At 33.3% G+C, this 12669-nt stretch overlaps 1 protein-coding gene across 1 annotated transcript in view; it reads right to left on the bottom strand.

The window, feature by feature from the left end:
- Positions 1 to 9265: 9265 nt before the first annotated feature.
- HELRODRAFT_160941 (hypothetical protein) overlaps positions 9266 to 12669 on the bottom strand; it is a gene marked incomplete at both ends in the record, with an annotated part of 9519 nt that continues 6115 nt past the window's right edge. The window contains 3 exons of the mRNA XM_009020939.1: positions 9266 to 9443; positions 11501 to 11502; positions 12209 to 12246. Of these exons, the coding sequence (XP_009019187.1) occupies positions 9266 to 9443; positions 11501 to 11502; positions 12209 to 12246 (218 nt within the window). The remainder of the gene's footprint in view (positions 9444 to 11500; positions 11503 to 12208; positions 12247 to 12669) is intronic.

Here is a 12669-nt window from a genome sequence, read left to right as displayed (position 1 = left end):
TTTTTAAAATAAGAGCTGGAGATGTCGTTCAAACAATATTCGCATGGAAGAGTTCACATTTGAAAATATTTGATAAATTAACAATAAAATATTTAAGAAATCCAAGCTCACTTCACGCATACATTATGAGTGTATTGTGCTATGTTAAGGCGTATAAATCATATAAATTTCATTAAATTATTAATTAATAAACTAATTTACTTATTTATATCCATTCATCCATCCATCATCCATCCAACCATCCATCGATTTATCCATCCATCCATCAATTCTCTTTTCAATGTTCTTCAGAGGCGTCAAGAACAAACACACAGTGAATGTAAATACACGTGGAACAACGCATCCCACACATTGCACGGCCGGCGGGGATCTCTTTGCAATTGAATCCGGTCACAGCAACAGCAGTGTCAGACATCTTACCATTGCACCATCGCAACGCCCATTGTGTACAAATAATTCATTAACGTTAATGTTAATGGAATAAACATATTGGATATTGTATATATTTTACACCTTTTTGAGTATGATGAGCTGTTTATTAAATTTAATCAAACGGGCAACAAAATCAAACACTTGAACATTTTTAAATTTTTTGGTTTACAGCCTTCGGCTTCGGTCTGATGCAACTTGCATCACACTGACCATCAAACACGTGGACCTCGTATAACTTGCATCACATTGCACCATCATACACGTGAACAGTGGCAGATTTAGGGGGAGCTGAGAGACCATGGCCCTCCGTTGTAAGCAGTCTTTTTATTAAGTCAGTAAAACTCAGTTTTTGCCCCAAAAGAGCTTTTATGTAGAAAATCGACCAAAAATTAACGTGACAAGCCAAAAAAGTTTGCCATCCTAATTTTGGCTACACTCTCTTAAATTTTGGATAATTTGGCCTTCCGTCAAAATTTTAAAATTGATACATTTTCTAAATTATGGCCCCCGTCAATGTTCTCACGTGTATCTCTGATAACTTTGATAACGTGTAAAATCCACATTTAACATGTCGTTATGTAAGGTAATGTAATGATTGTATGAATAGCATTGACTGGGGTACACTTGACTGACGGCATGCATCTGAATTTATGACAGAGTAAATGTAACTCATGTTTGCCTGTTGGCAAGGTCCAATGCATCGCAGCATTCAATATTATTTTTGTTATGAAATAGGGATGTTATTTGTTTGTATTTGTATCAATTTATTACTTATTTGCATTTGTACCAATTTATTATTTGTTTTAATTTGTATCAATTTATCATTTGTTTGTATTTGTATCAATGTATCATTTGTTTGTATTTGTATCAATGTATTATTTGTTTGTATTTGTATCAATCTATCATTTGTTTGTATTTCTTTCAAATCATTTGTTTGCATTTTTATCAGACAACTTAGAAAAAACATTTTTAGCAACGTGTTAACAATGAAGCCAGACATAAAAATATATTAAAAATAAAACATAAAACAAATTCATCAATTAAAAGTATTATATAAAAAAGTTAAAAAATTAGAATAAAAAAAAACAAGCAAGCAAGCTTCGGTAATAAAAAATAAAATTCGTCATTGGTTTGTTGTGGTTTTAGAAGTGAATCACGATCTAGAAAGAGTGCAAATATTCATTGGAAACTGGTGTTTTTTGTGTTATTGCAAAAGTTGAACATGAAATAAAATCAAGCCAAAAGTGGCTATTTGCCGAAACGAACATGAACCGTCAAAAAAAGCCGACGCCTGTTTCGCGGGGATGACGAATGACGCCGCTGTGTTTCGGTGAGGCTTAGAATTAAATAAACTCCATAAAATACACGGGGTGCTATGCAGGGTCGCAGAATCAAATTTTGGAACCATTAGCAGAAGGTGGTGATCATTGCTTCAAAAAATTTGTTATTACCTCCAACATTACTAATCAATGCGAAAAATTTTATTGGCCTGAATGAGATTGAATAACTCAAATTTGAATTTATTTATAAATTTAATCACCTGGTATTTTTGTATCAAAAGTTAAGGCAAAAATACATTATCATTTGAAATAAATTTTTTGAAACAATTTTCAAAACAATTTTTTTCAATTTAACAATTTTAATTTCCTTCTTTCAACTGATGTGAGTTCTCCTCCCATAGCAGTAATTAATGAGAGATATTGTAATCCAACTGAGACGAGTGGACGTGCAACTGTACCAAGTTGGGCCTAAGTCCGTAACAATAGATCCGCATCGTTGTCATTATCACAGTAAGAATCATAATCATTGTTTCTTTTATTAGTCTCATTAATAATGATATTAATAATAATAATAATAAATAATAATAATAACAATAATATTATTATTATTATTATTATACTTTGGTCGGACTACACTTCGCTCCCTTATAAATTAGAGGGATTAAATGTGAGATCGCTTAAACATTACACTGAAGCGTTGAGGGTTAAACTCCGCAACCACATGAAATCGCACATCAACAACGAAATAAATTGTTTGTGGATGGAATCTCACAACAGCTACATCAAAGTCGACAACATTCTTCCGAATTCAACTGATATAAAGCCGACACTTTCAAAGCTATCAACAGTCCAGCAAAACGCTGGTCTCGCACATCTGTCCTCACTGAAATGCCAAGGAACGATTCTCAAGTCAATCAAAGTTCATGTTTCGGCAACAAATATTTCTCGATCGTCGAAGTTCACTGCCGATCTGCCAGAGATTCTGTTCAAATTCGTCAGGAAAGCACTAATTCAACAGCTTCCGACAAATGCAAATCTCTCCGGATGGGGTAAGTCCTCGAATGCACTGTGTTCTCTATGCAACGCATTGCAGACCAACAAGCACATGCTGTCTAATTGCGGTTCCATTGCAGCTCTAAAAAAATACACAACACGTCACAACAAAATACTAACCTTGATTTTGGAAACGATTGAAACGGTAGCAAAACCAGATGTCACAATTTATGCCGATACGACCAGCGACGAATTCACTCTAGTATCGGCCCTTTTCAAATCAGCTCGGCCTGATATAGCACTCCATCGTGGTGACACCATCGAAATACTGGAGCTGGCAGTCTGCCACGAATCCAACTTCAACACATCAAGGAACTACAAGATATCTAAATACCAAAACATCCACAACGATAAGAAAGGACCAAAAACAATTATTAATACATTTGAAATCTTTCCTCTAGGTTTTTTTAATAGTTTCAAATTATCCCTTGTAAATTTTATTTGGACTGAACAGTGAACAATTATGTTACAATTTAATTAATTCAGTAATATCATCATCAAACGCTATCTATTGTGACAGACATTCAAATGTATAATAACTATATTAAGACTGATCATATTTCTCGTTGTACGCATTTTATATCTATAATGGCGAGCAGCGTAGACTACTTTCTCATCTTTAATTCATTTATTTTATTTTATTTTATTTTATTTTATTTTATTTTACTTTATTTCATTGAATATTTACTTCGCCCTTAATTGAAAAAAAAAATAAAAGAGTTCCCATTATTATTATTATTATTGATATCATCAAGGTAATTGTTGTCCTGTTTATGACCTTCTGTAACATCGTCACAATCTTCTATATTATACTTATTACGTCATCAACATAACCATCATCACCATCATCATGCCATTATTCTTGTCGTCGTCATCATCTCCCACCCCATCATCACCCCATCATCACCATCATCACCCCCCCGTCAATATGGATGACTTCATTTCTAAAGTCTCGCATCATCTTGTTCTTAGCAATAAATAATTTTAAGAGACGATGTTGTTAACAACGATAAGATGATAGTGATGATGAAGAAGAAGAAGAAGAAGAAGAAGAAGATGATGATGATGATGATGATGATGATGATGATGATGATGATAGTGATGATGATGATGATGATAGTGATGAGGAGGATGATAGTGAGAAGGAGGATGACGATGATAACGATGATGATGATTTATTTATTTATTTTTATTTATTTATTTATTAACGTATTTTGATGATGATGATGATGATGGTGAGAGTTAGGATGATAGTGAGGATGATGATGATGATGATGATGAATCCTAATAACAATAATAATAACAACTACTTTTACAACACTGATGTTAATGGCGAATCAATGGTGACGATGACGGTGATGATGATGTCATTTTCATAGAAAATATAAAGACCTTCAATAAACTTCATGACGATGATGATGATGTTGTTGATGATGATGATGATGTTGTTGATGATGATGATGATGATGTTGTTGATGATGATGATGATGTTGTTGATGATGATGATGATGTTGTTGATGATGATGATGATGTTGTTGATGACGACGACGACGATGATGATGATGTTGACGGCCATTTAAATGATTTTTTCGATAAAATTTTAAAAAAGGCATGATGATGTTGAAAAAACAATATAAAAAATATTTGGATAGCAAATAAATAACTTTACCATCATCAACATCACGATGTCCTAATTTCACAAATGTCCAAATTTAATAGCAATCATTGACACCTCTATCTCTATACTATATCTATCATTATATTTGTATCATCATTCTACTTGTATCATCATTATCGTCATCATTCATTCATCATTATTATTATTATGAGTAATCACTATATTGTATCATCCTAGTCAATTAACATTATCATTGATATCATCAACATTATCATTTGTATCATCAACACTATCATTGATATCAACAACATTATTATATATATCATCCGAATTGCCATTCATATCATCAACACTATCATTTATATCATCAATAGTATCATTGATATCATCAACACTATCATCGATATCATCTACGCTATCACAAATAAGCAATGTCATTTTATATCATTATCACAGTTGTTATCATCGTGATATCATTATCACAGTTGCTATCATCGTCATCATCGTCCCCATCAACATCACAACCACCATCACCAATATTGACTATATCGTCGTATTTGTCACCATTTTATTTCCATCATCATCACCATCACCATCATCATCACATTCATCATCATCATTATCATCATCATCAAAATCATCATCACCATCATCATCACATTCATCATCACCATCACCATCATCATCATCATCGCCAATCGATTCCTTTCCAGAAACATTGCTCACGCAGATGACAAAAAATAGCCCCAATAATAATAATAATAATAATAACAATGATAATAATATCATACAATCAACACATTAATATTAATCATAATAAAAAAAATTCTAACACCAATAACAAAAATCAAAATAATAATGCTGCTACTACTACTACTACTACTACAACAACTACTACGACTACTACTACTACTACTTTTATAACTTCTACTACTACTACCACCGCCAGTACTACTACCACCACTACTACTGCTGCTACAACATACAAACATACAATCAACATACAAACAACATACAATCAACATGCGAACAACACAACAATCAACATACAAAAATACAATCAACATACAAACATACAATCAACATGAAAACATACAATCAACAGACAAACAACATACAAACAACATACAAACAACATACAAACAACATACAAACAACATACAAACAACATACAAACAACATACAAGCAACATACAAACATACAATCCTTTTGAGATCCTTTGAATTAGCGCTTTATTAAATTTTTCATTAATAATAATAATAATAATCAACATACAAACAACATGCAAACAACATACAAACAACATACAAACATACAATCAACATGCGAACAACACAACAATCAACACAACAAACAACATGCAGAACAATGGACCATAAAATACATGAAGAAATAAAGACAAGGGGAATGTTGAACACGTCGTAAACACTGTACTTGTCATTAAGAGTCAATATCAATCTATAAGCTGTCAATTTGGCTGCATTGGATTTATCCTGTCTACTTCTTAGAGACCATTGTGTTGTTTACGCGTTGTTTATGTTGTCTATGCCACTCTCTGCACGTTTCTGTGTTGTTGTGTTGTTTTTATGTGCTTGTAAGTTGCGCTCACAAATCAATGAAGATTATTTTCGTTTTGCTCATTTTAAAACAAGGTTTGATCGTTAGTTGGTTGGTTAGGTTATCGGTCGGTCAGTCGGTCGGTCGGTTAGTTAACAAAGTATTATTTGATAATAATTTATATAAGTATTTTTGTTAAAATATGCCGATCGTCACAAAAGAACAACACATCACCACACCACACATCACCACACATCATCACACATCACCACACATCATCACATATGACTCGGAATTGAAATATCCATTTAAGTTTTTGTTCGAGATAAAAAGACCGACCGACCGATCGACCGACCGATTGATCGATCATCTACACAGCACAGACATCAAACATCCCATTCCAGCGTCCCATTCCAACATAAAAATGCATATTAAGATATACAATAATAATTATATAAGACTATAATAAGACTTGTTTGAGCGTTTCGTAACTTTTTCACAGTCGTCACAATTGTTGTGCAGATTATTTTCATCACATTTCTTCAATTAACATTTCGTCAACTTCGTCTTTTTGACATCATTGCCTATTTTTTATTCTTTGTAATGCAGCTCTGAAGAGCTCTGTAGAACGTAGAGCAGCTTACATGTTATTGTGAACATATAATTAAATTATGCCACTAGGGATGTACTATTGACACCTCACGCGCAAGCACCGCATCATACCCTTATGATGGTCTTTGATTTTCGGACAAACAGCATTCGAACCGTGCCATCGAGCAATAGCAGCGCGAGACGTGGCACTTCTACCGACTGAGCTAACTCAAACTCATTATCATCTTTTCTTTATTATCGTGGCCATCATCTTCCTAATTTTTAAATAGTTACTGTTATCATCATGACGTCACCACTACTTCAGTCCTAAGCACCACTTTTGAAATCGTCATCCTCCTCACCATCCTCCTCACCATCCTCCTCACCATCCTCCTCACCATCCTCCTCACCATCCTCCTCACCATCATCATCATCATCCTCACCATTGTCACCACCACCACCATCATCATCATCTTTTCCATCATCATCATCATCATCATCATCATCTTCATCATCATCAAAATCACTATCATCTTTTTCATCATCATCATCATCACTATCATCTTTTTCATCATCATCATCTTTTCCATCATCATCATCATCATCATCATCTTCATCATCATCAAAATCACTATCATCTTTTTCATCATCATCATCATTTCCATCATCATCATCTTCACTGACAATCATTTTGAGCAGCATGTTAAAATTTCAATGGTGCACAAAATTGCCCTTTTACGACCTTAATATTGCGAGATGGAGAGATCGTACAGGGAGATGCTAAGAAATAAAAAAAAGAATTAATGGGTGAATGGATGAATGAATGAATAAATAAATGAATGAGTAAATGTATTTTCTCAACATCTGCTTCAAAATAACAACAAAGACGTCATTCATCTTCTACTACCACCAATTAAAACTACAACACACAACCTTCGTCAGGGCAAACATAAGTATCAAGCCGTCCCCCAATCAACATATCAGGAAAAGACCTTCATCACAAGACACCTCAAACATATGAACACTCAATGAAACTTCATCATTCACACAACTAGTTTTTATTTATCGATCACCTCTCTAACTCACTAAGTCATCATCTAGTCTATTAATTTGCCTTTTTATGCCATTACTTCATTTTATTGTCAATATATTTAATTTTATTTTCTTTTATCTATTTTATTATTAATATTTAATTTATTCTATTTTTTTTTTATTTTTCTTGTTTAAACATTTTTCTTTCTCCGTTTTTATTTATTTATTAGTTTAATTTTGTACTACTGCCCTGCATGCTCTAACAGTTTCTGCGTCTATCAGATCCTGATTTCATTACACTCGCAACATGCGCTCATCCGTACACAGTCCATTATATAATAACGATGTACGTTCACTTCTTGCGTTTGTTGTATGCCTGTCGTGTATGATCGTGTGTAAACTGGAGGAAGCTAAAACGAAATTATGCCGTCGTACGAATGTGTTTGTAGCATGTGGGCCCGTGTGTGTGTGTGTGTGTGTGTTCAAGTTGACACATGTTTCTTTACATACATTACCTTACATACATACATTACATGCGGTGCATACATATGTGCGTCCCTACTGCATACACGATACAACGATGCATTTTACTTATGCTATATTTTTATTTATATCTCCACTGAAGTCGACTCATGAGATGATTTAGACATATTCAAAACTACTTTATATATATATATATATATATATATATATATATATACTTATATATATATATACTTATATATATATACGTATATTGATGAAAATCACAGCATGTTCGGCGTTAGTTAACTTCTAACTTAACTTTTCGATTTTTCTAACGGTCAATCTCAAATCATTTTCAAGTTTCTTGAGTTCAAAAGCAAAATTTTTGTTTATTTTATGCTCAAATATATATATACTGCTGTGCCTCTATTTTATTTTGTTGATTCCTTGTTTGTATGAATTCTACCGAATTGTTGGCATTTACCAATTTGAAGTTTGTCTTTTCAATATTCCTTACTAGATTTTTTTGAGAATTGTTCAATTTGTTGAAAATAGAATTACCCAAGTTCATCATGCAAATTTAATGGAACTGTTTTTTTTATATTCATTAATAATAATTTTAAGAATCATTAAAAATAACGTCCAAGCAAACAACGAAAACGATAGTGTTGAACTACGAATAAACTACTCCAACCAAAGAACGTGATGAAAAACAACTGCACTAGTACACCAGAATGATATATATATATATATATATATGTGTGTGTGTGTTTGTGTGTGTGTGTGTGTGTGTGTGTGTGTTTGTGTGTGTGTATATATATTTCTTGGTTACAATAATTGAGTTGAGTTATCTCAAACCTTATTCGGTAGGCTGCTGACGAGTCTCGTGAGAGACGAAACGTACGTCTGCCATATGGCGGGTAATGGTTAACCAATAATATATATATATATATATATATAATATTTTATAAAATTTATCAAATTTTTAGCTTTTGAAAATTTACGATTGAGCCTTTCAATATTTCTGACAGTAATATAATAATTTTATATAATTAAATTATATAATTTTATAATAATTATCCAATTTATTAAAATTACTGAAAAAAATCATTGGTGATCACGGTGAAGCGTGTAGGCCATACTTCGATTTTACTCATCATCAGCGCTTATATAGGGATATTTAAAGGTTTTACAATTCTCTCTGTGTGCAATGTGCTTTTATTCTGCTCTTTACTGTCAGTTTATTATATCTTTGTTTTGTTCATTCTCTTTGCTTGTTAAATCTTTCAATAATATTCTTCTGGTCAATCTGGTCTTTAATGATGTTGCCATTCTTTGCTGCTCGTTGATTTGCGGTTTTCTTTGGTCAATGGAGATCACTTCAGCAATTCTTAAATTGTTGTTGTTCTTGTTCCTAGTATAATATATAGTACAAAAGGACAGGACAAAGCAAAAGCAGAATACACGCACACACACTTACACACACCACACACACACACACACACACACACACACACACTAGCACACACAAGCAATCATATGACCTCATAATTTTGTTTGGATAATAGCAAATAGTTTTTGCTGACCAGCAAATCTTGTTAGCAAATTTTTACATTTAAAATAAGTACAACATGCATATATTTTTGATATTTTCATGCACGTATGATAATAACATTATGTGAATGACTGAAAACTGCAGCATAACGATGTGGCCAACTCATTATACATGCATTGGCTATCGAATGACGAAACGACACGTCATCTCATTAATATGCATTAGCTCTTGTTAATATTCACAAGGCAGCGGCCGCAGTTTGCATCATGTTTATGTTTTTATCATTCCGCTGTTTTTTTTTTATGATTTTCATCATTTTATTTAGCAGTGGTGAAGTTGGAATGCAATGCAGCTCATTATTGCAGTTAATTTCACCATAATCGTTGAATTATCTCCATCATTAATATCATCTTTACCATCATCTTCATCATCATCTTCACCATCATATTCATCATCATCTTCATCATTCACATCGCCGTCCTCTTCATCAACACTGTTAGTGTCATAATCATCATCATCACCATCTTCATAATCATCACCATCACCACCATCATTGACGATGACGACCTCATTTAATATTGCTGGCTAGAGGACGTGATAAGAACATGAAATCCTCTGCAAACTTTCAGTTATCTCCATCTAACGACGACGATGATGATGATGATGATGATGATGACAATGATGATGAGGAGGAGGAAGAGAATGATGAGGATGATGATGGGGATGAGAAAGAGGATGAGGGAGAGGATTTTAAAACAACGACGATGATGAAGATGATGATGACGATAAGAAAGATGAGTCCGATGACGATTAGGATGGTGACACGAAATCTGAAGTTTGTCCTGCGTGTTAGATGGATGCGCCCAAACCTTCCAACCGACCAACTAACCAACCAACCCATCGGCCCTTCTTAGACTCCCTCCCTTAACCGAAATAACAACAATAGCATCAATAGCAACAATATTAATATCGTTAACAACAACAGCATTTCTAATAACAATAACAACAATAACATCATTAATAACGACAACAACGACAATAACAAAAATCACCACATTTATATTGAAATTAATGTAATTGCAATGACAATAGTAGTCGCAACAAAAGTGATGACTTCAGTCCCAGTGTTAATTTTTTATAAAAATGATTTGACTGGAAATTGCAGCAGAGTTGCCTGGTGGGATTTTTTTTAAATAATTTATTGAGTTGATGTTAGTGCTGAAGCTTTGAACTGACCCTTGCAATACACATTTCACAGTTCACAATTCACTAAGCATTTAAACGGTAAATAGAAAAACTATAACTGACGCGCCGTTAAATAATGGTATATTTTATAAGAAAAAAAACAAATAGCTTTGGTTTGGTTAGTATTATTATGTAACCAAATAGTAATGATGAAGACTCTTTTATTCAAAGCCAGGGTAATGAATAATTAAAACTATGAAGTGGTAAAATAATGAAATGCCAATGTAAAACCACCATGCTCACTTCAAAATAAAAGTACAGAGCGGTGAAATATATTCAAATTTATATCATAAATTTGAATATATTTTAATAATAATAATTTAAATAATAATAATTAGAAGAATAAGTGGATGGAAAAGATGGGGAATATATGCATCGACTGGATGTCTTTCGCCGATGACAATGGTTAGCGTCCTTTTATGTGTTCAGTTATTTGCTGTTATACGTGCGCACGATGCGGCGTGCAATAAACCGCGGAGAAAATGCGTGCACTGAAAACAGACGCATACTCTAACATCTTACATCGTTATCATCATCATCGTCATTGATATCACCATCATCATCACCGCCATCATCACCATCATCACCATCATCATCATCACCGCCATCACCACTAACATCATCATCATTGTCGTCGTCACGAAAATGACGTCATCTTAATCACGACTAACACCTGTTGTTGTTATAAACATCGGTTGGTGCATTGGTTGGTAGGATGGATTTGTGCTACTGCTATGTTGCAGCTGGTGAATTTTTTGGTTTGTTGTTTGTTTCTGTAGTCGTTGTTTGTTTCTGTAGTCGTTGTTTTAGTGTTGACGTGTTTTTGATGTGTTGTTGTTGTTGTAGTAATGTTTTTGTAGTTATGCATTTGTAGTGCATTTGATATGCGTGTTGTATTTTGTTGTGACGTTGTTGTTGCGTTGCATTTTGATGTTGTAATGTTGTTGTTGTATTACATTGCGTTGTTTTTTTGCATGATATCGACGAATGAATATCTTAACAAAATTGCGTTATCTCCTGAATAATTGCGTCTTGTGCTAGAAGATTTTGTTGTCGTCGTGGGGTTGTTGTTGTTGTTGTTGTTATTGTTGTTGTTATGGTGTTGTTTTTTTTTGTTATTGTGGTTATTGTGTTGTTACTGTTGTTGTGTTGTTGTTGTGAATTTTGTGTTGTTGTTGTGAATTTTGTGTTGTTGTTGTACTGTTGTTGTTGTATTGTTGTTTTTGTCTTCTTTTTGGTGTTATTGTTGCGTTGTTGTTGATGTTGTTTTGTGGTTGAAAAATTAATTTTACTTCTTTTCTTACAATGCTGAAGTTTCCTTTGTTTTTTGTTGAAATTTTATCTAAAGGTCAATTTCTAGAAAAAATTCAACAACTAACTTCAAAGTAGAAAAAGGACAACTCAAGGGCAGAAAAATCTTTTTCGCGTTGTTACGATGATGGTGGTGGTGTGTGGCTGCTGTTGTTGCTGTTGTTGTAGTTACTGCTGTTGTTGTAGTTACTGTTTTAGTTACTGTTGTTGTTGTTGTTGTTGTTGTATTTACTGTTGTTGTTGTTACTGTTGTTGTTTTAGTAATCCGTTACTTTTAGCAGGAATGCTTTTCAGTACTGTAATGTAATTTAAAACTAATAAATAATATTGCAATGTTCAGTGAATGTTGTTTTTTGTTAATAAAAAAGGTGAAGACAAAAATGAATCTTAAATGTTCGTACGTAAGATGATGAGGATGGCTGCGATGATGATGATGATGATGGTGATCAACTAATGGTGATTGTGGTGGTGATGATAAGGTGATGGTGACTGAGATGATGACTAACGAACGATGATGATGATGTGGGTC

Source organism: Helobdella robusta (genome assembly GCF_000326865.2).
Source record: "Helobdella robusta unplaced genomic scaffold HELROscaffold_3, whole genome shotgun sequence".
Classification (NCBI taxonomy): domain Eukaryota; kingdom Metazoa; phylum Annelida; class Clitellata; order Rhynchobdellida; family Glossiphoniidae; genus Helobdella; species Helobdella robusta.
The sequence above is the reverse complement of the archived record's forward strand: the minus strand, read 5'-3'. Positions and strand labels throughout refer to the sequence as shown.